The sequence below is a fragment of the Dasypus novemcinctus genome, chromosome 11 (genome assembly GCF_030445035.2).
Source record: "Dasypus novemcinctus isolate mDasNov1 chromosome 11, mDasNov1.1.hap2, whole genome shotgun sequence".
Lineage (NCBI taxonomy): Eukaryota > Metazoa > Chordata > Mammalia > Cingulata > Dasypodidae > Dasypus > Dasypus novemcinctus.
Genome location: NC_080683.1, coordinates 118,400,236 through 118,426,062, shown reverse-complemented (window position 1 = coordinate 118,426,062; position 25,827 = coordinate 118,400,236). Strand labels below are relative to the sequence as shown.

Here is a 25,827-nt window from a genome sequence, read left to right as displayed (position 1 = left end):
TTCCAAGATTAATATAATTTTTATTTAGCATTAACTAGGTAAGAATATTATTACTATTACCTGCATCAACTAAAGTTTCCAAGTTGCTAATAGAGTATGGCTTCAGTTTGTTAAAAATAATCGAATGAAGACTTTAAAGGTCCAAAAAACTATATTCAACACCTATTTTGCTATTTCTCTATTTTAAAACAGAACCATTTTGTATGTGAGTTTTGCTAGGTTTCCTTTTTTTTTTTTTTTCAAGTTTTTTTCTTCAAAAGCCTTTTTAACATAACAATGATAAATATTTTTAAAGCTTTTCATTTGGAAGGTGTAAGGATTCATTTTAGAAACACATCAAACTTGAAAATTACAGAAAACATTTAGTTCTTTGGGTGTAGTGATTTTTAGTGGTCTCTAAAGGAGCACATTCATGTTAAGTATGACATGTTTTTTTGTTTTGTTTTTTTGAGGTAACTGGAATTGAACCCAGGACCTCATACATGGGAATCAGGTGCTCAACCACTGAGCTACATCTGCTACCATGAATGACAAGTTTTTCAGTAACTAAATTGCCATTTGAAATCAATAATGGTTTAATGAAAATGTTAAAGATGACCAGCAAATATTTCTTAGATGGATCACTTAAGAAATACTTCATTCTGATTTCTCATTGGATCATAAAACAAAACTTTAAACATAACACTATGTTTGCTATCTTAGTTTCATGAGTCAAATACTCTAAATAATATTTTCCATGAAAAATAACTACAAATTCAAAATTTGGGACTCAAATGGTTCCTATATCATACTCCGTGTGCTTCGGCATGGACGGTGGCCTTTAAAAGCTGGAAGGAACCTTGTAGTCACACTAGTTCATCCTCCCATCGTTCATATCAGATAATGACTTTGCCATTTGCTGAATCTTCCAGAAGAGATAATACACGGTGTCAGGGAAAATCTGCACCCATTTCCTTTAAGCCCAGCCTCACTTCTCCATTCTACTTTTGATGGCATTTTGGAGTACTGACAACCATAAGAATTTATCATCCTCAGTCTCCGTAGCACAAATCCATTCCCGTTTTGGACCATGAAGAATAAATGCATTCTTGATATCTGTGAAAAATATTTGAGGTACATTAATTTTTATACGTAGTAATCAAAAGAAAAGGGGGAAATGTTTTAAAATTAATGAAAATATGGAAGAATTGACCAAGCCATCTTTATGAACTTTTTGAAGACTAAAATTAGGGATTGAAAACATACAGATCCAGTTTTGAATGTAACTTCCTAAAATTACTGAATAATTCAAATATAAGCTAAAAACCATCTGTATATTATACTTTAATTGTAATTAGCAATTAAGTTTAAAGACTAAGAGAAGTGATGCAGTGTTCCCTAATTCCTTGTCTCAGCTTCTCCAGAAGGAGCTGGAATCAGTAAAGTCTCTATTAATGGCTATTTAAGGTGGAGATGCTGAGAGCTAGACCTGCTAGCCTTGGTAGAAGGTCCAACAGCAGAATTAAGTACCACCTCCTTGGCTGGCTGTCCCCTGTCTGCTAGATTAAAAATGTTTTGACCTAAGGCACAGCTGATTATTGTGGGAACGGAGGGGTAAGGAGACAAGTTCCACGACGTCTTTTACATACCCAGTGGTAATGGGTAACTAACCCTTTTACCTGAGGGTGTCTTCTGAGTGTTCATTTCTCTCTCAGTCTCAGATTTTAAATGGGGCGAAGCTAATGCTAAACGACACCCCCCCCTTTTTTTTTTTAGGTTCCTTTTCTGAGATCTTCATTCCAGTTATAAAAATCCTGTAGCATTTAAATACTGGAATGAGAGCTGTTAAATTTAGACTGTCTGGCTTAACAAATACAGGAAAGAGAAATGAATCCTTTTAAGGCCGGGAAGTAGAGTGTAGGATAGCAACTAAAAATAGGCACAGGAGTTTCAGGTAGGATTTTTTCCCCTCCCTTTAGCTTTTTTGTTTCTATTTTGTTTTATATATATAATAAACTTTACTTTTAAAGAGGTTTTCGGTGACAGAAAAATTACATCAAAAGTATAAGGAATTCCTATGTACCCCCTCCCCCCCATACACACACATCTTCCCCTATTAATGACATCTTAGAGTGGTACATTTGTTACAACTGATGAATAAATATTGAAGCATTGCTACTAACCGAGGTCTATAGTTTACATTGTGGTTTATACTTAATTCCAGTGCCCTATGTTCCACCTATGACAGTTTTGCCTTCTGTGGAGTATTATGGAAAAGGCTGAGTACCTAAGCATCCTTTGCAAGTCTGTTGATTGCTTTATGGAAAAGCTCCCAACTTAAATATGAACTTAAGTATATAGTCAGATGCCTAATAATCACCTGGTCCTAGTAGAATGGGAAAGTAATAGATAAAAATCTCAAATAGTACTTCAAGACTAGCGTCTAGAGGCGGTATGGCCTGGTGGGGAGGAGCTCTGGCTCATGTCAGGCTGCTCTGTAGAGTCCCCAAAACGAAAAGGGGTCAGGCCTACCTTTGTGAGTTTTGGGAGCTCTTTTCCTCCCATCTAGTTTACCTTTCTGACAGTTCCGGCAATCCTTTATTTTGCTATTTCAGAAGTAGATGAAAGTGTATGTTGTTTAATGAAATTCTAATATTTCAGTATTTGCAGACTTGCAAATGATAATTACAGTTATTTTCCTACTTTTTAAACTATTATGAGCTCTATATCATATAGCTTTCTAAAGATATTTATCTGGGAAGCGGATTTGGCCCAATGGATAGGGTGGCTGCCTACCACATGGAAGGTCCAGGGTTCAAACCCAGGGCCTCCTGACCTGTGTGATGAGCTGGCCCACGCGCAGCGCTGATGCGCGCAAGGAGTGCTGTGCCGCGCAGGGGTGTCCCCCACGTAGGTGAGCCCCATGCGCAAGGAGCGTACCCCGTAAGGAGAGCCGCCCAGCGCAAAAAAAAAATGCAGTCTGCCCAGAAATGGCACCGCACACACGGAGAGCTGATGCAGAAAGATGACGCAACAGGACGAGACAGATTCCAAGTGCCTCTGACACAAGCGGACACAGAAGAACACACAGCAAATGGACAGAGAGAGCAGACAACTTGGGGGGGGGGGAGGAAGGGGAGAGAAATAAAAAATATATCTTTAAAAAAATTTTTTTAAATAAAGATATTTATCTCTTGGAATGAAATAAATACATACATTTGGAATCTGGAATATCTTCTACAAGTATCCTATGAAGAGCCACAGATGCAACAAACTGATAAGTTGTTTTTGAAGTCCTTTCAAATGGGGTATGAGATGTGGCCCGACTTGAAACGAGCAAAGTGTCATTGAAGAGGAAAAGACTGAGGTCACGGATGTGTTCGTAGAGCCTGTGTTGAAAGGAGAGAGGGGTTTCAGTGCTGGCATATTTGCTTTGCTACATAAGTCGCCATCTTTCCACTGGGAAGCCAATCAAGGCTTCCCCTACTGGAGACCTTTTGACTGGCTCACTGAGATCCTCAGGATCCTCCTCCTGATCAGATTAGTATCCCCTATCTCTAAGACAACAGCTAGGGCTCTCAAGGTTCCTGGGAAGGGGATGGAGCTTGTCCATTGGGCGAGTATTTTATAATCAATGTCAGCAAAATGGACATGGAAAGCTCCCTCATTTACAAAAGGAAACTGGGTTTTGTTTTTGTTTTGATTTTGTTAAGTCTGGTATTCTGTGATGTATTTGGGCAATGTGGAGAAATGAATATTTTTTGGTTTGTTTCACTCTTCAAGGGTAACAGATCAGAGTAGAGAAAGACTCAAGTGCCACCATGGCATGAGGTGTATCTGTAGAAAAAAGGGGAAAAGCAAACTGAACCACCAACAGCAGTCAAAGACATTTACATGTTGATTGAGGCAAGTTGGTAGGGGTCTTAGCTTCCTATCCAATAAAGCAAATACAATACAACAGGTTGCCCTAACAACACGAATTTCTCAGCTCACAGTCTCAGAGGCTGGAACACATGCTTCTGTCCAGGGGCAGTATCGACCAGGCTGGCTGGCAGTCAGGTCCCTTGACTTTTCTGTCACATAGCACAGCACATGGCAATGTCTTCCCCCTTCTCTTCTGGGTTCTGTTGACCTCCGGTCTCTGGCTGCTCCCCATGGCTTCTTCCATGTCCAATTTCCTTTGCTTATATGGACTTTAGCCGTATTAGATGGAGGCCTACCCTATGTATGGCTACAAGGAGATGTCAGGCCACATTCCCCGGATTTACTCTGGAAAGTTCTTCAGCTAAATGCCCAGGCTCGCCGTTTTCAAATTCTGCCTTCCATAAAACATCAGGAGTCAATCTTGCTAAGTTTTCTATGACTTTAAAACACAGATTGTCTTTCCTCTAGTTTTCCAATAATAGCTTCATCATTTGCACAGAGAAGCAGATACGTGAGAAAGTAGAGAAGTCTCCATTAAACACAGGCAGAGGCCTCAGGAAGAGAGAAGAGCCATTCATCTGATAGTCTACAGCAGGCCTTATGGAGAAAGCAGAGTAGCTGAGCCCAAACAGAAACAAGCCCCGCAAAGAGAGGAACCCAGGAAGCCTGAACCCTCATAGACGTCGGCAGCCATCTTGCTCCAACATGTGGCAACAGACTTTGGTGAGGGAAGTAACTTATGTTTTATGGCCTGGTAACTGTGGGCTTCTATCCCAAATAAATACCCTTTATAAAAGCCAACAGATTTCTTGTATTTTGCATCAGCATCTCTTTGGCTGACTAATACAGAATTTGGTACCACAGAGTAGGGTAATGCTTTTGCAATTACCAAAATGCTGGAATATTTTTTTAAATGGGTAAGGGGTAATTTTGGGAAGAATTGTGAGTTTCTTGGTAGAAAAGACCTATAACGCTTTGAAGAGACTGTTGATAGAAATACAGACATTAGAGAGACTTTTTATGATGCCTTAGAAGTAAATGATGAAACTATTATTGGAAACTGGAGGAAAGGTATGTTTTTAAGTCACAGAGAACTTAGCAAGATTGACTCCTGATGTTTTATGGAAGACAGAATTTGAAAACGGTGAACCTGGGCATTTAGCTGAAGAACTTTCCAAAGTAAACCCAGAGAACGTGGCTTGGCTTCTCCTTGCAGCTTAAAGCAAAATGCTAGACGAGACAGATAAGCTGAGAACTGAACCTTGGACACAAAGAAAATGAAAACTGATTCCATGAATTTCCAAGCCTTTGAAAAAAGCTCCCAGATGATAGTGCTCCATTTGAGGACTTAACTAAATATGGATCAGGATGGAAAATGCAGTTATCTAGGAAGGACTTGTGGAAAGTCTTACTGTGTGATGGCTTGGACCCCTGCTTCCTATATGGTAAATCAACAAATTTTTGAGAGAGCTGTATGAACAAAATTGCTGTCAGCCTGGAATAAAAGGGACGTGGAAGGGAGAGACTGAAGGGGAAACAGCTTTAAGAGGAAAGCCATGGAAGCTGAGATCTGGAATTAAAACATCACCTTGGACCAAGAGAGGAACCCCACCCATGTGTACAGAGGGCTGAGTTTGCCCCAGCAGTTGAAGAGCCTGGATGTTCCCGCCTGATATTCAGGGAGAGTTTTGCTGCCCCAGGGTACAGAGAGGGTGGAGCATATCCTCCCAGGATTAGGGAGGTTAAGATTACCACCCCATAGGTCTGAGAGGGAGGACCTGTCCCCCATGTCCTAGGGAAAGCCAGGTCGCCAACTTGCTGCTCTGAGAGGGTTGAGCCTGGATGCCAAAATTTAGGATGTTGTCTTCACTTCATTGTACTAGGGGGGCTAAGAGTCTCACCCAGAGATTGGGTAAGGTGTGGCAATTACCCCAATGCTTTTAGAGGGTGAGGTCTGGAGCTTGGTTGCCACCCAGAAGCTTGACGAGGGTGGAACCAAGAAAAAAGCCACTGGGCAAGCCTGTGGAAAGGGAGGGCCCCATGTGGCCCCAGGGAGTAGAAACTATCTTCTTAAGAATGACTCTTAGACTTTGAAATCAAATGGAGGATGCCCTGCAGGTTGACTTAACTGTAGAGGACCCTACCTTACGTTTCCCTCCCAAATTCTCCTTACGGTAATGAAAATGTTTATCCTTTGTCCATTGGAAGCAGATAAATGGTTTTGTAAGTTTCAGAGGTCTACAGGCAGACTGAACTTTGCCCGAAGACAAACTATTTCTTTGAAGTGAGTGTGATATGATTCTGTATTTAACATTGCACTGATTTAATTTTTTTTTTAATATTGTAATATCTTTTTGGAATTCAGAGGGTGGAGTGTAACAGTTTGATATTGTTTATGAATTCCAAAAACAGATATTGGGTTATGTTTGTAAACTGGTCTTTCTCTCTGGTCATATTAGATTATATTGGATTCAGAGGTTTCACTTTTACTTGATTAAATAATAATTAAGGGAAGTGGCTGTGGCTCAAGTGATAGAGCTTCCACCTACCAAATGGGAGGACCCAGGTTTGTTCCCTGGGGCCTCCTGGTGAAAAAGAAGAAGAGAAAGCATGCCTGCGCAGCAAGCCAGTGCCCATGCCAGTGCCCGTGTGGTGAGCCACTGCATGGTGAGCACAAGTGCCCACATGGTGATCCAGTGCCTGCACGAGAGAGTCATGCAGTCAGAGGATGACACATCAAAAGACAAGGGAAGGGAAGCAGGATTTGGCTCAACGGATAAAGCATCTGCCTACCACATGGGAGGTCCAGGGTTCAAACCCAGGGCCTCCTGACCTGTGTGATGAGCTGGCCCATGCGCAGTGCTGATGTGTGCAAGGAGTGCTGTGCCACATAGGGGCATCCCTCACATAGGGGAGCCCCATGCGCAAGGAGTGTACCCCATAAGGAGAGCCGCCCAGTGCGAAAAAAGTACAGCCTGCTCAGGAGCAGCACCAGACACACGGAGAGCTGACACAGCAAGATGATGCAACAGAAAGAGACACAGATTCCCATGCCGCTGACAAGAATACAAGCAGACACAGAAGAACACACAGCAAACGGACACAGAGAGCAGACAACTAGGGGGGGAGGGGGGAAGGGGAGAGAAATAAATAAAAATAAATCTTAAAAAAAAAAAAGACAAGGGAAGAGTCAAAGTGCAGCACAGCATAGACCAGGAACTGAGGTGGCACAATTGACAGGGCACCTCTCTCCACATCAGAGGTCCCCAGCATCAAATCCTCATGAGAGAGAGAAAATGAGAAGAGAAGACAACACAGACAGAAAAAAACCCAGCAGGGCAGGAGGAGGGGAAGGGGGAAATAAATGAATAATTAAATAAATATTAAAGCTTTGATTGGGCCCATTGGTAGGACATTGAGTCCTTGCCCCCTTAGTGGATAGGGGCTCACAGAGAAAACAACATGGCAGAAGAGTTAGTTGGAGTTTAGATCCTGGAGCCCAGGAAGTAAATACACAGAGAGGCAGATAAGTGACGAAGGACAGAAGTCTCCATTAAACATAGGCAAAGGCTTTGGGAAAAGAGAAGAGCCGTTCACCTGATAGTCTGGCTTTGTGGAGAAAGCAGAGCTTGAAGAGAAACGAACCCCAGGAAGAGAGGAACTCAGGAAGCCTGAACCCTGGCAGATGTCGGCAGCCATCTTGCTCCAACACATGGCAACAGACATTGGTGAGGGAAGTAACTTGTGTTTAACAGCCTGGTAACTGTAAGTTTCTATCCCAAATAAACACTCTTTATAAAAGCCACAGATTTCTGGAATTTTGCATCAGCACCCCTTTGCCTGCCCTAACTAATAACATCTTCAAAGGCCCTCTTTACAAATGGGTTCACCCCACAGGACCAGAGACCTGAACCTGCACATGCCTTTTGTGGAGGGCGTGATTTAGTCCCCAGCAGTAGGGAATTTAGTAGACATCATCAGTGTGAAGCTTAGCCTTAAGGAGCACTTCCTTTCCACTGAGGCTGTGTCCACAGCGCACTGTCCTCGTGCTCATCCTGCTGGAGCAGCGTCACGTGTTGGCAGGCTGGCTGCACTCTGGCCTGGCTCACCCGTGTGACACCACAGACACACCTAAGGGAAGCGAGCTAAGCATTTCAGAGGATAACCAGATGGTTTTTTCTCTTACAAACATCAAACAGCCCTCAGGAAATTACTGTAAGGAAAGGAGCCTATTTATTGGCTTGTTCAGGGGAATGTTCTTGTTTTCTTACCTTACTATCTTTGTCTAATTTTTAAATTATCTAGATCCACATAGTTTACATAAATACATAGGTAGCATCAATTCATACCATTGGCTCTTTTTAGGGTACCCTTTTTTCCTGTTTCTTTTTGCTTGACTGATCCCTCCCTTCACTCAGGTCACCCAAGTTAGTGGGTGTAGCAGTTTGATACAGTTATGAATTCCAAAAATAGATATTGTATTATGTTTGTAATCTGGTCTGTACCTGGGAGTGATTGAGTTATGATTAGGGCTTTGATAGGGCCACATCGTCAGGGCATTGAGTCCCTGCCCCTTGGTGGATGGGGATTCACAGATAAAAGGCATGGCAAAGGACAGAGTTGGAGCTTTTGATGCAAGGACTATTAAGGTTGGAATTTTGATGTTGGAGTATGATGCTGAAGTCTTAAACTGAAGCCCCAAGGAGAGAGACAGAGCTGTTCGCCTGACAGTCTGCAGCAGGCCTTATGGAGAGAGGCAAAGCCTAAAGAGCTTCACAGTCTACAGCTGACCTTGTGGAGAAACCAGAGGCGCTGAACTCAGGGACAGGAACCCAGGAAGCCTGAATCCTTGCAGACATTGGCAGCCATCTTGCTTCAACACATGAAAATAGACTTTGGTGAGGGAAGTAACTTATGCTTTATGGCCTGGTATCTGTAAGCTCCTACCCCAAAAAAATACCCTTTATAAAAACCAATTAATTTCCGGTATTCTGCATCAGTACCCCTTTGGCTGATACAGCATGTCCGGTCCTTCCTCCTTGCTTGAATGCTGCACACACCAACATGGGCATGCACCTATTTACAGAAAGATGGCCACTGTCTGACCTGCTCTTCTCACTAGCAATGGAAATCGTTTCACGTTAATAGCAAAATAATATTTCATAGTATGGATGAACCTTCATTTATTCAACTATTCCCCCATTAATGTGTTACTGGATTTCATTTAAAAGGTTATTGACTCTGCTGCAGAAATGAACTTCAAGAGCATATTGTGTAAGTTAGATCAGTAATTTATTCAGATAGCGAGGGAAAAGAAATGGGAGACAATAACAGATTGGGGTCCCAGGTAGAGAGGAAGGGGGTGAAAAGTGATAAAGTGGGCTTATTTACAGACTATAATTTCCCATTATAGGTTATAGATCCCCAGGTTTACTTGTGTGGCCACATGGTAGAGGAAAAATGGCAATAGCAGTGGGCAGAAGGCAGGATGGGTCCACAGGTGGGAGCACTCACAAGAGAGACAGCTTAGGCGTGGTGTCTGCCTCTTTGAACTGCTGATTATCCCACCCCTTTGGTAATGGCAGGGGAGGAGTTCCAGGTGTTCACCGTTTTGATTGCTTATTTTTCCCATCAATCTCAGAGAAGGGCCCAATGATAAAGCCCTTGAGGAATATCCGGGGCTTCTCTTGGCTTCCAGAGGAAGTCTTGTTCTGGATGGCAGAATCTTGGGGTTATTGATGTCCACGTGGACTTTGCCAGGTTCCAGATTCATCTATTCATTCCCTGTTTTACTAGCTGGCTTCAGAAGGGGATTTGCTTTGTTTACAGGCTTGGCTTTCCCCCCTCCCTCCCCCCAGTAAAAGGGTATATGTATTTTGACCAAAGAATTCCTATAATCCACTTTACATGAGAATGGGTCTGACTTATACATAGGACAAACTTTCCTGTACATCTGAACTACCTGGAGATTTTGCTGAAATGCAAATTCTGATTCCACAGATCTAGGGTGGTCTGCATTCCGAGTTTCTAACCCCCTGGTGATGCCACTCTGCCTCCCTGCAAGCCCATGCTTTGAGCAGTGAGGCCGCTGGATGGCTTACCAGGCACAACCATGCCTAGGAGCTGGGCAGAGCTCAGACCAGGGAGGAAAAAGGTCGAGTACGGGTCTTTGGAGAGTTAGGAAGAAATCAGTCCTGCCCCCATCACTGTGCCTTTGGGAAACACAGAAATAGTCACTAAAATAACGGAAAAACCATTTTTATTTCCTTTGTTGGAGTTGGACAAAATAAAAGAGTTACTTTCACTCCCCTTAGTTGCTATTTGCCAATAATACTTGGAACATATTTTGACAAAGGGTTTTCTAAAGCAGGGGTCAGCAAACTATAGCCTTTTTTTGTAAATCATGTTTTATGGGGACACAGTTGTGTTCATTTAGTGAATATTGTATTATTAATGTGGTATGGTATCGTTACGTAACTTCTTTTGCCCTACAGCAGAGTCCTGGTTTCGACCTTTTGTGGAGCCCAGAGAATTCTGTTCTTAAGATAACCCATTCCTGTTCGTGCGAACCTATTGTATGTGGGAACTTTTGGTTAGATTAAGTCAAGGGACCTTTTGATTTGATCACTTCTAATTACACTGCTTCACCCTAGATTAGATTGCAGGACCCAGTGTGGGCCCTAATCCTTTTATTGGAGACACATAACCTGAAGATGGAAAGTAGAGACACACAGAAAGAGAACTGCAAGCCCCTACCCTGCCATGTGAGAGAGGACCCCAGGATCACCTATAGCCCCCAAGACAGGGAAACCCTGAGAGGCTGAGAGAGAAGCCAGAGGCTGGAGTCAGTGGAGCAGCCTGGAGCTGAAGAGGCAGGCCTGGGGAGAGACGAGCCGTGTGCTTGATGGCCACGGCCCAGCTCAGGGAGGAAGTGAGCCTGGGGAGAAAGCAGAGACCAGCCGCCATTTTGCCTTGTCACGTGCAGGAGCCCAGGATCGCCAGCAGCCGACCTCTGGTGAGATGCCTGGTCACCCTCAGCAGCAATTTGGTGAGCCGGCATCTCCAATGCTGCCTTGACTAGGACACTTTCTCAGCCTCAGAACTGTAAGCTCTCACCCTAATCAATTCCCATTATAAAAGTCTACCCATTCCTGGAATACCGCATTGGAAGCCTTGAGCAAACTAAAACAAGTGGCAATTGTCATAGGATCAATCACCTTTAGCAAATTAAAACAAGTGGCAGGGGAAACGGACTTGGCCCAGTGGTTAGGGCGTCCGTCTACCACATGGGAGGTCCACGGTTCAAACCCCGGGCCTCCTTGACTGTGTGGAGCTGGCCCATGCGCAGCGCTGATGTGCGCAAGGAGTGCCCTGCCACGCAGGAGTGTCCCCCGCGTAGGGGAATCCCACGCGCAAGGACTGTGCCCGTAAGGAGAGCCACCCAGTGGGAAAGAAAGTGCAGCCTGCCCAGGAATGGCGCCGCCCACACTTCCCGTGCTGCTGAGGACAACAGAAGCGGACAGACGCAGCAAATAGACACAGAGGGAGGGGGGGGGGAATTGAATAAATAAATAAATCTTAAAAAAAAAACAAGTGGCAATATTCATAGAGATCAATCGGTCCATAAAACCTAAAATATTTCCTTACAGATCCTTTTCAGAAAGGGTTTGCTCAGCCTTGTTCCCAAGGAAGAAAGGGGAATTGGCAGCTCCCACCTTCTCCTCTGAGCACTGTCAAACGAGCCATGGAGGCGCTTCCTAGCGCGGACCACAAACCACCGGAGGCCCTGAACGGCCTGCTTCTTGAAGCAGGTGGATCGATGTGGCTCCGACACGCCAGGATCTGCCTCAGTAGAACGTGACCAACCTTCAGAGTCCCTGCTTCTGTGGCATTTGTGGCTCTAACAGGGACAATTTCTTTTTTCCTATTCTGTCCCAGTAGCTGCCTGGAATGTGAACAAGGCGGTAAAGACCCTTACATGGACTCAACAGGGTGTTGAGAATAGGGGGGGAGGGGGGAGGGATTGTGGGGGGAGGAATGGGGTGGTGGGGAGTGGGAAGTTGGGTAGGGGTGGGGAGGTGGGTAAGGGGTATTTCAGTCAGCACAAAGATTTACTGTAAACCTACCATGTGGGGCTGGGCAGACCAGCTGGTAAACACCTGCACCTGAGGCACTCGCTGCCTTAGGGTAGTAATTTAGGATAGTTACTGGCTTTTACCTTAAGGAGAAACTTATTTCCTCGTCACAGCAGTGAAGTTGGGCTACATCCTGGACCCTTATCAGGTATCTGTTTACTTCTGACAGAGTCTATGAAATAAAAAATTTAGAATCATACATAAATTTTGTAAAGGTCTCACTACAGCTGAATCACTTTATATCCCAGAATTTCCAACTGCTAACTAGAACTCAGTTCAGCAAGACCAGAGGTTGACACTGAAAACCGTACTGGAGGGTGTTCCCTAACTTTTAAACATCTGAAATTCTTGTTGCATTGATGAATGCTTTCTTTCTTGGAGCAAAACAAAGCCAAAGGGGGTAAGAAAGGGGTGGGAAGCGGAGTCCTCAAGAAAAGGAAAGATGCAGATTAAACAGGCCTCGCAGGAGGTGCAGCCAGGAGGTGAACTCTTCAGATCTCCTCAGCACACGGAGTCTGCACCAGGGACAGCGCGAGGAGCCGGGCAGGAAGACACGGCCCCTCTGCTGCCAGGGGCCACGAGCACAGGAAGCCCAGCGAGGGCCACGCTGCAGAGGCGCGGGGAGGGCTCCGGGCCCCTCTGACACCGCGTCCCTGCAGGTCCCAGGAGGGGCTCGGGCACTCGGCAGCCGCAACCCGCTAGCTCAGCTGTAGCCCGCGCCTCCGCTGCCGCAGCGCTCAGAAGTTCACGCCAGGAGGATCGGGGCCACAAAGGGCGTCGGGTACATACAGGGCACCCCCGGATGCTCCTCTGTATGTCTGACATCTCATCTTTCCTACGGAAGTTTTCCTTCATCTGGAAAACAAAGCGATTTTAGACAAAGTGAAATTGTGAATTTTTTATGCAGAGAAGCAGTAGATTAAAATATCGTAGGGCACTTGAAACTGGGCTTGGTATTTTCATAAGCATGATGAAAATCGCAATTTTCTCTTCCCAATGACTTAAAACAGAGACAGCTGACGAGTGAATTCAGACGGCATCTTCCAGGCAGAGCGCGGGGCAGGTGCGATCAGGCCGTCCTCGGCCCAGCACAGAAGGGTGGGGCTGTGCGCCCTGAAGCTGCATTTTTTTTTGAGAGAATGAGCACTTTTACTAAGGCCAGAAAGCTAATTAAGGCAGCAAAAAGCCCTCATTGAATCACAGGAGAGGAGCTTTTTTTCCTCAGGCATCCAGAAAAGAGCAATCCAAATACCCCATTCTTCAAACTTTGATATTTATATTCCATACCGATGTCTCAAAGCACCCTGCCTCACTGTCTGGTTGAGGATAAACGCCCTCCGTACTGGGAGTCGCTGACCAGAGCCACTGACTTAGCAGCAAAGGCTGAAGGACTTCTCCGCGGGGCTTCCGGGAGCTGTGAGGCAGGGCCCCGCGCGCTGCCACCGGCCAGGCCCCGGCCCACGCCCACCTGCTCCACGTAGCCCGCATAGGTCCTCATGCGCTCGACGGCAGCGGTCAGGTCCCCGCGGTCGGCGTGCTGGGCCGGAGTGTGCAGCCTCAGGGCGCAGAGCAGCTGGACGTATTCGCCGAATCTTCGCGACGGGCGCACGAGCAGCTCCGGCAGGCTGTGCGACAGGGAGGCCGGCGTCCCTCGCGCGGTCACGGGCGCCCGGGGCCCCGCGCGGCCCCACGGAGCTCACCTCAGCATGCGGGCGGCCGCCGTCTTCTCCCGCCTCTTCAGGAAGGCCCGGAAGGCCGGCGTCGCGTCTCTGCACTGAAGGGGGCGTGAGGCTGTCGGCACGTGGCCTGGGCACCGCCACGGGGCCTGTGTCCCCCCCCACGGGGCACACGCGGAGCGGAAGGGCCGCCCTGCGTCCACGGGCCACAGCCTGTGAGGGCCCCGGGCGTCCTGACACATCCCTTAGCGTGGATTCACTGTACTCGACGCTGACACTCTCACTGAACTCCATCCACTTAGAACCAGAGAGAGGTGGGACGGGACGAGAGCCGACAGCCCCTGCAGCCCGGTCAAGGGACCCCACTTCAGCCTCAGTTTCCTCCTCTGTAAAATGGATGTCGTCCCAGAATCAGGGTTGTGCTGCCTGCCACGCATAAATGTCACCTCCGTACAGGAGGAGGCTCCTGGTCGCAGGAAGGCTGAGCTAAACACAGAGCCAGTAGGAAGGGGCTCTCGGACTCGCTTTGTGTAAAATGGCGTCACGCCTCTCCATGACGTCATCTCCTCTCACTGCGCAGGCGCACGTTTAAACTACGTCAGCCATGCTGGTCCCCGGAAATCAGAGAAGCGCTGATTCAAGACGACTCATGGTGGCATATGCGGACAAAACAGGCACCATCAGTAACGTCTTTATAAAACCTTTGCTCCAATTTGTAGAGAAAAAGCAAGCAGCCCTTTAGGGTGCGCTGGGGAGCAAGTTACGTTTCTGATACCAGGTGACACTCTACTGCCACCCTCGGCCTCCTCGCAGCCTGGGACATGCGGCGATTTGCGCATGCGCTGGTCCAGCAGGGCCCCAGCTCCCGGGGCGGGGGCACTAGCAGGCGCAGGGGTCCGGGTGGCGAGCAGGAGAGACCCCGGGAGGTGGGGAGTGGGGGGAGCACGGCCCTCAGGAGGCCCCACCGAGGGCCGCGAGGGGTGCAGGCTGGCCTGAGTCACCACAGGAAGACGGCTCACCACGAACGCCCCAGGGGCGAAAGCCAAAGCCTTACTCCACAGCGGCCCCCCCCCCCCCCCCCCCCGACTCCTGGAGGTTCCTCTTCCCGGGAAGGAGCTGCACCCCCGGGCCCGGGGGCAGGGGGCAGCTCCTGGCGCCTCCCCTGACCTAGTGAGCGCGCGGGGGCGCCCCAGCGTGGCTGCAGGGTGACGTGGGCGCCTTCAGGCCGGCACCCAGGACTGGACCCTGCGCCGCGCAGCCTCTCTGGCCCGCATCAGACAGCTCCGGTTCCCCGTCCCCAAGGGGCTGCCGAGCCCGAGCCCAGCAGGGCCGGCGCCACGACCCGTACCTTCTCGATCGTTTCCAGAACGACGGGGTAGTTGTTGAAGAAATTGGTATAGACGTCCAACCGGCTGCCAAACCTGACGACGATGTCCCCCACGCAGTGCGCCGGGCCCCAGCTCCGGAGCCTGGCCCCCAGGTCGTCCAGGAACCGCCTGCACGGGGGAGGGCACGAGCCCAAAGCTGGATGGGGAGTGGGCGCGGCCTGGCCGGGCGAGCAGCCAGCCCGGGAGCTGGGGCAAGCAGGGCCGGCGCGGGGGACCCCTCTTCCCCTGATGCCGATCCGAGCCCCAGAGCAGCCTGGCCCAGGGGTTTCTGACAGTCCTTAGAAGCAGTGCCACCTCCCCTCTGCGTGTCACCCCTCACTCAGCGACCCCAAGCCCGGGAAGCCCCCAGCCCCTTCATTCCGTAGGAGTCGGGGCCCAGGGGCAAAGGGACTGGCTGCACGGATCCTAGCTGTTTGGGGTTTCGCCACCTGCAGACGTGCCTTCTGCTCTCTCCCGTTAGACCCTGGCAACGTGCAGCTGCTGGTAACAGGGGGCCCCAGCGGGGTCTCCACGCGGCGCTACCCAAGACTCCAGTCCCACCGCGGCTTGGCCCCTCTCCCCCACTGCCCCGCGGCCAGTGGGTCTCCTCCGCGTACAGTGCATCGCTTCCAGAATCACCCCTCCTGGACCCCGGCCCTGAGGATCGGGTCAGGGGCTTCCTCTCCTCCGGGGTGGCCAGGCTCCCCAAGAGTGGCCGAGAGCCACTGCGCCTCCCATGGCCTTGGAGCCGGTGACTCGTGGCTCCTTTCACGGGGTGGAGAGTGACTTTAGAGCGACCTATTCCGGGTTTACCTGTTGAGACTTAAAATCCGCAGAAGATCAGCAAAAATGATCTCGAGGTTGGCGGCGCTCAGGATGGCCCTGTTGGAGGCCAGCGCTGCCCTGAGCGGCGCCACGTAGGCGGCCCGCGCCGTCTCCAGCGTCTGCACGTAGCCCCGCTCACTGCGCAGCAGCTCCCCCGCCACGCGGGCGCGCGCCTCCGCGGGGTGCAGCCGGAGCGTCCTCTCCTGCAGAGGGCGGCAGGGGTTGCGGGGCAACGCGGGGCTCCCCTCCAGGACGTGGGCCGGAGGCGCGGCGGCCAGGCCCTCTGGGCCCCCTTGCTGGGTGGTGGAGAGCGGCGTGGAGGAGCCTCCGGGGCACCACCCGCCTGGCCCCCAGCAGGGCCCCCGGACAGGGCATGGGGGCAGGGCAGGAGAGGGTGTTCCTCATCCGCCCACGCACCCCGCCAGGAAGCTTGGGGTGCGCCAACCCGTGGGTTCCCCACTTTTCCCCTGCAGCGTTTCACTGATCAGCTGCAGAGAGAAGAACTGAACTGAGTCGTGCCCTCCCCCCCCCTTATTAACTAATTGGCCTCCCACGGTGTATTAGCCCAAGGGGTGCTGAGGCAAAGTGCCAGAAATCTGCTGCCTTCTCTAAAGGGTACTTATTTGGGGTAGAAGCTTACAGTCACAAGGCCATGAAGTGTACTTTACTTCCCTCACCAAAGTCTATCCCCATGTGTTGGAGCAAAATGGCTGAAGAGTTCAGGCTTCTCTTCCTCCTAAGGCTCCTGTGATCCCACTTCTTCCAGTACCAGTTGTAGGCTGGGATAAGTCTCCTCTCTCCAGAGACTTGTTTCTCTCCAGGCTACACTGCTCTGGTCACTCCACAAAGCCAACTGTAAACTAGCAGGCAAACAGCTCCTCTCTCTTTCCCTGGGGACTCCGCTGTGTTTAATGGAGCCTTGTCTCCTTCCTCACGTGAGGACGGAAGTAAACCCGGAAGTGTTTACTTCCCGGGGCTCCAGCTCAAAACTCCAGCATCAAAAGCTCCAGTGTCTGCTCTGCCTTGTTTTCTCTGTGAGTTCCCACCTTCCAAGGGGGTGGTGACTCAAAAGCCTACTGACCTGGCCCAATCAAAGCCTTAATCATTATTTAATCAAGTAAAAGTAAAACCTCTGAATCCAATCCGATATAATATGCCCAGAGGAAAAGACTAGTTTACAAACATATCTAATATCTATTTTTGGAATTCATAAACAATACTAAAGGGCTACACCTTGACATGCTCCGGAAGATTGAAGTGCATGCTCTTCTTTCCAGATTAAGGAAAAGTACCTCACCTGGGAACAGCAGCCCCCTCTCTCCTGGGTAGCTGGGTTGCCAGATGCCCGGTTTTCTTATTTTAAAGTCCCATTGTGATTTTTAACGGAGGGGAAAATCATGCAATGAGGTAAGGAAATTCAACACATAGGTATTATATGTGTTCTGTCAACATCTGGAGAAATCTGTTCTCGTTACTGGGACTAGGCCATTCTTCTTTATTGTATCTGTTTTTTTTTAAATCATAAAATAAGCAACTTGAAAATAGAAAACCACGAACATATCTAGAATTTAATATCTTAATGGTCTTGCATTTGAGTTGAGAGCTATTCAAACTCTTTGAACACCATCTCCTCTTTTGTTCTCCAGCCCCAAGTTTGTCCCACACAGCCCCAAATAAAATAGGACAAGACTGAGGCATGCTGCAGGATCTTCCCTCAAGGCGAGTTGGCCATAATTTCATGAAATAAAATAAAAATGTAAAAAATAATGAAAGAAAAAATGAGGAAACTCACTCTGCAATACTATAAGCACAGTGTTCTTGCAGTTATGTAAATTGTCCTTTCAAAGACATGGTCTACACCTAATGCCTTCGATGTAACGAGTTAAAAAACCATCTAGTAGCCATGGTAGCTGCTGAGGGTAGGGAGAGGGAAGAAGAAATGTGATGTGGGGGCATTTTCAGGACTTGGAGTTGTTCTAAATGATATGGCAGGGACAGATGCTGGACATTATATATCCTGCCATAACCCACTGAATGGACTGGGGGAGAGTGTAAACTGCAATGTAAACTATAATCCATGCGGTGCAGTGTGCTCCAAAATGTATGCAGCAAATGCAATCAATGTGCCACGATGATGAAAGAGGTTGTTGGTGTGGGAGGAGTGGGATGAGGGGGGTGGGGGGTATATGGGAACCTCTTATATTTTTTGAATGTAACATTGAAAAAAAAATAAAGAGAAAAAAAAACAACCACAATAACAAAAAAACAAAACAAAATTTAAAAAATCCATCTGCCCTCTACTTGGCAGCTGGCTTGCAGCCCATCTCATACTTTTATGAGTATTTACATATATATGATATTTAAATGTTGGAGTTAATTCAACAATCGATCCACAATAATCCAAATAATTATTGTAACCTAAGACTTTGGTTGTCAAATCTTTCACTGTTGTCTTAAAACCGCTGTCATATGTTATTGCCAATTGTCAGACAGGACGGTCACCCCACTGCTCTCTGTGCACACGCCCCTCCCCCTCCGTGGAGATGGCTGGTGGCAGCTTTTTTGGTGAGGGACCCCTGCCCATGTGGTCAGCAGCCAGCAAGGTAAGGAAGGAGCTGGGGTCAAGGATTTTCTCTGCCAGCTGTCTGCCTTTTAACCTTTCTAACTCAGCTCCTTGTCTATAAAAGGGCCTGTCAACACCTACTGCACTGGGCTATGGTGATGGACTGTGAGAAGGAATGAGTATGTGCTTTGCAGAAATACAAAACAGCATGAACTTGCTGTGCTCTGGCAGGACAGGGCCCAGGCACAGCTGCCTTGGAAAGTTGCACTGACAAAGCTCGCCTTTGGAATCACTGTAAGTTGGTGGGTGTGACAGTTCCAAGTTCTTTCATGAGTCCCAAAAAGACAACAATGATGGTTTTGACCTAATCCATTCCTGTGAGTGTGAGACACTTCTAACTGGACTGCGTCAGTGATGTGTGAGCCTGCTTGGGCCTCTGCCCTCTTGCTTGGTCTGATATAAATGGAGACACAGAGAGAAAGCAAGCCGCCATATTGATCCTGCCATGTGAGAGATCAATATGGCAGGAAACCAGAGAAGCCCAGAGGGCCGAGAGAGGTCCTGGGGTCTAGAACCACCAGCGCAGTCACAGTGAAGCTAAGGGCTCAGGGGACGAGCCCCGCCATGTGCCTGATGGCCCACAGCTGAAAGCAGAGCAGCCTGGACTCTGAGAGAGGAGGCTGGAAAGAGACCAGCCCTATGCCTCATGCCCACAGCCGAGCTCCATGAGATGGTGGATTCTGGAGGGAAAGGCAGGGACCTTAGCAGAGATCTGTGGCCGTCCTCATCACGTGCCAGGACCCCTGCATCACCAGGAGCTGACTTTGGTGAAAGAGCATCTCTGCTGATACCTTGATTTGGATATTTCATGACCTTGGGACTGTAAGATTTTACCTTAATAAATTTCCCATTATAAAAGCCAACCCATTTTCTGGAGCTTTGCATCAGCAGCCCTGGGGCAAACTAAGACAGTGAGTCAATGAGCAGTCAGGGCCTTTGAGTCAAGTGTCATTTCTTGAATTATGTCCTGCTGATACTATTGGAGCATCACAGAGGGACATCTGGACCAGCCATACTCCCAAGATGTCCCCCTTGCCGTCCTCTGGGCTCAATGTTTTTCAGGCCAGGGCTTAGCGTACAGACCAATTTTTAATTAAAAATGTTACCAGCTGAATTCCCCCCACTAACATTAAATTTTCTTTCCCCTAGAGGAAACTTTAAGAAGCGACCCAGAATAAAGGCTGAAACTTCACCATCAGAAGCAAAGCAAATGGGAAGTGGGTACCGTGAATCCACTGGCTTACCAGCTCAACCAGCACCCCGGAATTTAGACCCTTGCTCCTGAGACACGACGTGGTGTCCTGTGAATTGTCTTCCATGACATTTTCCTGGGGATTAAACAGAGACTTGATTTTTTGGGCAGGACTGTGTCGACACAGACGCCAAGTCTTCAGCCCCTTCCACACTCCCCTCGGCTCAATAAATAAAACGTGACAAATTTGACGCTTCACTTAAATGAAATTTTATATTAGGCGGCAGACCTGGCCCAGTGGTTAAGGCGTCCGTCTACCACATGGGAGGTCCGCGGTTCAAGCCCCGGGCCTCCTTGACCCGTGTGGAGCTGGCCCATGCGCAGTGCTGATGAGCACACGGAGTGCCCTGCCATGCAGGGGTGTCTCCCGCGTAGGGGAGCCCCACGCGCAAAAAGTGTGCCCCGTAAGGAGAGCCACCCAGCGCAAGAGGAAGTGCAGCCTGCCAAGGAATGGCGCCGCACACACGGAGAGCTGACACAACAAGATGATGCAACAAAAAGAAACACAGATTCCTGTGCTGCTGACAACAACAGAAGCGGACAAAGAAGATGCGCAAATAGACACAGAGAATAGACAACTGGGGTGGGGGGGAGGGGGAGAGAAATAAATAAGTCTTTTTTAAAAATTTTATATTAATAAATTCTAGCTCCCTTCGAACTACTGTACATTCTCGAGAAATGAAATTCACCATGAGGCTCCTCTTTCCTGCGGGAGAGAGAACCTCCCTGTGAATTTTGTAATGGCCCTGCCCCCAGTTCTGCTCCAATCGCTTGACCCTCCGGGGCAAAAAGCTTACCTTACTTTTAAGATGCTGGAAGGAAAAGTTCACAAAACTGTAAGATTCACCCCTCTTTTTCACTGGATGATTATGTCATAATTCACAGAACTTTCTACACTGTGTCCACAATGAAATAGGGCATATTCTCTACTTGTTCATTTTTCTTGCGGTTTCCACATAAATTAAGCACAACTTTCTCAAACAGCCCTACGACATCCCAGGGTCCACTCTGGTGATGGACCATGTTGTCATTACACGGTCCTTCCCAGTCAAAGCCAAAGCTACCATGGAGACCCCTGGACGCCGGGGGCAAGGCTGGAAGAAAACAGTCCACGGGTGGCCCAGACGCCGCTGGCCTTACTCTACAGGGCGCTTTGGCTCTGTGCCTGCAGCTGCCCCATGTCTAAGGCGTCCAGGGCTCTGCGCTGCAGCCAGCCGGCTTCCCCAGGTCCTGCTGGGCCCCGCTGAGCATGCGCTGCCCCCGGGAGGCCTTCAGACAGGGCTCTGTCCTCCCTGCTTGTGGCTGCCCCACACCAGCCTGGCCCCTGTGCGTTCTTAGCGCTCGGAAGACAAGCTAGTTTGAATCTTCACGAAGTTTCCATCTGAGAGGTACACTCTCTTTTTAAAAATAAATACATCAATAATAGTGCTGATTATTTATGGTAGAGATATGACAACTTCAAAGAGTCCGTGCAGGTAGGAAGTGGTTGCATACAGAATATGCAGGTAGATTCCCACAGTGCAGGCTGATGTGAGCGTGTCCCAAACAGTACAGTATGGTACTGGGGTCCATAGACAAGGAGATTCCTTCCCTGGAGCATCACCCTGCTGTGCAGGCTCACATGAGAACTTCTGCACTAAAGTGCAGGTCTTGGCGTGGACCCCCATAATACCTTGGTCATTCTAGAACCTTCTCCCTTGCATTGGGGCTTTCCTCCTGTGGCTCCAGAGCAGCTACTTTTTTCAAAGTCTTTTTTCTAGCATGTTCCAGATGAGGTTCTCCTCACTGATGCTTTCTGATGCTTTAGTCTTCTCTTCTGCATGGATCATCACTTCTTTCTTTGAACGTTCTGTAATCTTTTGTTGCAACCTGGGCATTTTGATATTTTAGGGTGTTAACTTCAGATTTTAGACTCTGAGGCACCCATTCCCTAAGCTTGTATCTAGTCAGTGTTATGACAGAGATTTCCTGGAATGCCAGACGGCAACAGCAACTACAAAAGGATAAAAGAAAATGCCAGGAAGTGGACTTTGGCCAGTGGTTAGGGCGTCCGTCTACCACATGGGAGGTCCGCGGTTCAAACCCCAGGCCTCCCTGACCCGTGTGGAGCTGGCCCATGAGCAGAGCTGATGCACACAAGGAGTGACCTGCCACACAGGGGTGTCCCCCGCGTAGGGGAGCCCCACGCGCAAGGAGTGCGCCCCGTAAGGAGAGCCGCCCAGCGTGAAAAAACACGCAGCCTGTCCAGGAATGGTGCCCCGCACATGGAAAGCTGACGCAACAAGATGATGCAACAAAAAGAAACAGATTCCCGTGCCCCTGAAAACAACAGAAGCAGACAAAGACGAAGACACAGCAAATAGACTCAGAAAATAGACAACTGGGATGGGGGTGGGGAAATGAATGAATGAATGAATAAATAAATGAATAAATAAATAAATCTTTAAAAAAAAGAAAAAAAAAAAGAAAACGCCTCTCCCAGTCTGCAGAGTGGCCTGTGTGAGCGCTCTCCTTCAGAACTTAGCTGTCTTAACAATGAGTTTAGAGAACAGCCCAAGGCAAACACACAGGGTCCTCCCTGTTGTGTGTCTTGTCCTGGGCATGTGCTCATGGCTGAGGAATTCCCATTTATAGGGATATGAATGTCCTCATGCCCCTAGGAAACAGCACTTCCTCCAGTCCCAGGTGCTTCTGATTGTCCCACAGCTGGCACACCTTTGTGCCAGGCAGCCACCCTTTGACTTCTCTCCAGTGCTCTGTGGCAGAGCTCTGTGAGATGCCTCTAGATGCCAGGCAATTTCTGGGGTGGTGAGCCTATAGCTTGTGTCCTGGTTTCTCCCTTCAGGCTGGCACCAGACAGGCTGGCACAGACACACGGTCCCAGTACGTGCACAAGTGTACGTGCACAAGTGTTACTCCTCTCCCCCCAGAACTGGGACCACCAACCAGCTCAGGGGCCAGCAAGGAGTCCCTGAAGAATTTCCTACTTTTTTTTTTTTTTGAGGCGGTACTGGGGATTGAACCCAGGACCTTGTACATGGGAAGCAAGTGCTCAACCACTGAGCTACATCTGCTCCCCAATGAGAGTTGAATTTTTTCCCATTTGTTTATTTTGTTTCTAGGAGGTATCAGAGATCGCAACCAGGACCTCATACATGGGAAGTAAGCGCTCAACCACTTAAGCTGCATCCACTTTCCCATCTTACCATTTTATTTTAAAGATTTATTTATTTATTTCTCTCACCTCCCCCCCACCCTGGTTGTCTGTTCTCTGTGTCCATTTGCTGCGTCGTCTTCTGTCCGCTTCTGTTGTCAGTGGCACGGGAATCTGTATTTCTTTTTGCTTCATCATCTTGCTGTGTCAGCTCTCTGTGTGTGCGGCACCATTCCTGGGCAGGCTGCACTTTCTTTCGCGCTGGGCGGCTCTCCTTACAGGGCGCACTCTTTGCGTGTGGGGCTCCCCTACGTGGGGGACACCCCTGCGTGGGGGGGCACTCCTTGCGCGCATCAGCACTGCGCATGGGCCAGCTCCACACGGTCAAGGAGGCCCGGGGTTTGAACTGCAGACCTCCCATGTGGTAGGCGGACGCCCTAACCACTGGGCCAAGTCTGCCGCCCCCATCCTACCATTTTTTTTAAGACACCTTTTTTTGACTCGGCACGCACCCGGGTACTGCAGCCCTTTAACTGTTTCTGGAGCTTTGAGCTAGGTGTTTCTGCCAGTTCTTGTTGTTCAGAGCTCCTGTCGGGGAAGAGCGCCCTGGAGCATCTCACTCTGTCGTCGTGATCAGCAGCTACTTTTTTTTTTTATGGTCAAATAACTTATATATTTAGAATTAGGCAACAGGACTCAGTGTAGATGATCACAATTTTGCTGGCAACATCCACAGCATCATAGTCAGGAGCCAGTTGAACATACGCCTTCGTCTCTCCATCGGGCCTGATCAGGGTGCTGACCTTGGCCATGTCAGGGTCACAGAGCTTCTTCACAGCTTCTTGATCTTGTTGGCCTTGACGTCCACCACGAACACCAGTGTGGTGTTGTCTTTGGTCCGCTTCACGGCTGACTCAGGGGTCAGGGGGAGCTTGATGGCCTAGTGGTCAAGCTTGTTTCTCCCGGGGTGCTTTTCCGAGGATATTTGGGCTGTCTCCTGAGACGCGGCGTCTTAGGCTGCCGGACCGGGGGTGATGCGCGGATCTTCTTTTTTCTGGCCATGGACGCCTTTCAGTACTGTCTCCTTGGCTTTCAAAGCTTTTGCTTTGGCTTCGGTTTTGGGAGGGTATGGCACTTCCTTCTTCGCTTTCGGTAGCATCTTTGTGAAAAGGCAGCAGCTACTTTTTAAAAATACACTTTTCCTCATGGAAAGGAAATTGACTTGTGTAGTAATTTTCCTCGAGCCTAAAATGGCAATTTCTCTTGTTTAATGTCTACACCTAATTATTAGGATTTTCAGAGCCTATTTTTAGACTAAGATGTCCTTCCATGCTTATTTTATTTCTGGTGATGAAGTTAGAGGAAATAACAGGTCAACAAACTTTGCACATTTGGGAGAAAACTGTTTATTTGGTGTTGGTGGGCCTTGGCCCTGGCCCCTTCCAGGACACGAAGGGGAAAGCACCAGAAGGAAGCTTGCAGAACCAGCCTCTGGCCACACGGAGGAATTTCCCTCCAGGATGGAGCAAGCGCTGCATTATCCAGAGTCAGCCTGGTCAGCGGTTGCTGGTGCTTTACCCACTGGCTGATTGGGGCCAGAAACAGTCACAGCGGCGAAGGAGGACCCAGCCGCGAGCCCATTGACGCGGCCCAGCCCAAGGAGGGACAGCTGATGGACACAAAGATGGCCAGCCAGCCGGGGGGATGAGCCAGAGGGACACACCCAGAGACAGCGTCTTCACATCCAGGATTTGGCAGACAAGTCCTACTGCACGATGGTTATTTATTTATCCCTGTCCCCCCCTCATTGGAAGGTGTCTGTTTACCTTCCCCTGGGGAGGATGGTGGGGTCGGGAGGACCAAGCCACTGGGGCGGGGGACGCAGGGGCAGAGCGGCCACGGCCTGGCGTCCACCAGCACCCTTTGCTGGGCTTCTCGCCCCCTCTGTGCTGTCCTTGGAAGAGACGCAGACCAAGCCCAAGGACATCAGGCGAGTGCCGCAACAGGTAACAGTCCCCAGGGGAGTGGGTGCTGGGGGCTGAGAGGCACAGGTTTCCAACAGCAAAAACAGGTGAGGGAAGCGGATTTGGGTCCACCTACCACATGGGCAGTCCAGGGTTCAAACCCCGGGCCTCCTTGACCTGTGTGGAGCTGGTCCATGCGCAGCGCTGATGCGTGCAAGGAGTGCCCTGCCACGCAGGGGTGTCCCCGCGTAGGGGAGCCCCATGCGCAAGGAGTGCACCCCGTAAGGAGAGCCGCCCAGCGCGAAAGAAAGTGCAGCCTGCCCAGGAATGGTGCCGCACACACGGAGAGCTGACACAACAAGATGACGCAACAAAAAGAAACACAGATTCCCAGTGCCACTGACAAGAATACAAGCAGACGCAGAAGAACACACAATGAATGGACACAAAGAGCAGACAACTGGGGGGTGGGGGATAAAAATAAATAAATAATTTTAAAATCTTAAAAAAAAAAAACTGGTGATTTTTCCCATGGGCTCAAAATGACCCTCAGCAGGGTTTCCCCCTGCTTGGAAACCAGCTCTCTGGAGGACAAGACAACTCTCAGCATTTCCTGAATCCTGATTATTCCAAATGTCACCAAGAATGTAGGGATTCCAACACAGTGCTGGGCAAACTCTCCCTTTTCTCTGAAAGAACTAGCTTCAAATCCCTTTTTTTTTTTTCTTTTATGTATTTGAATCTCAAGGGGAAATAAAATCATTCTAGTTTCAGGTAAAAAAGTGTCCTGGCTACAAATGAAAAAAAAAAGTTGCTCTCTTTAGAATATTTCAGGGCTCGCCTGAAGAAGAGAGAAGATAAAATGCAAAAGCCTAAGGTGGCGCCGACAGGGCAGGGAGGGGCGGGCGGCTCCCGGGAGGCATTCGTT

General features: G+C 48.9%; 1 protein-coding gene across 2 annotated transcripts in view; it reads right to left on the bottom strand.

Annotated features, from left to right (window-relative positions):
- ECT2L (epithelial cell transforming 2 like) overlaps window positions 1–25,827 on the bottom strand; it is a 91,971-nt gene continuing 66,144 nt past the window's right edge. The window contains exons 15-23 of one of the 2 annotated variants that reach the window (XM_058307549.1): window positions 19,774–19,857; window positions 15,895–16,109; window positions 15,063–15,210; window positions 13,739–13,812; window positions 13,507–13,663; window positions 12,828–12,893; window positions 12,122–12,210; window positions 3,196–3,368; window positions 1–1,095 (exon numbers count right to left, since the gene is read on the bottom strand). In XM_058307549.1, coding sequence (XP_058163532.1) covers window positions 968–1,095; window positions 3,196–3,368; window positions 12,122–12,210; window positions 12,828–12,893; window positions 13,507–13,663; window positions 13,739–13,812; window positions 15,063–15,210; window positions 15,895–16,109; window positions 19,774–19,857 — 1,134 coding nt within the window. In that variant the 3' untranslated portion in view covers window positions 1–967. Of the gene's footprint in view, window positions 1,096–3,195; window positions 3,369–11,481; window positions 11,849–12,121; window positions 12,211–12,827; window positions 12,894–13,506; window positions 13,664–13,738; window positions 13,813–15,062; window positions 15,211–15,894; window positions 16,110–19,773; window positions 19,858–25,827 lie in introns of those variants that run through there. The other variant, XM_058307550.2, reaches the window with a different exon arrangement.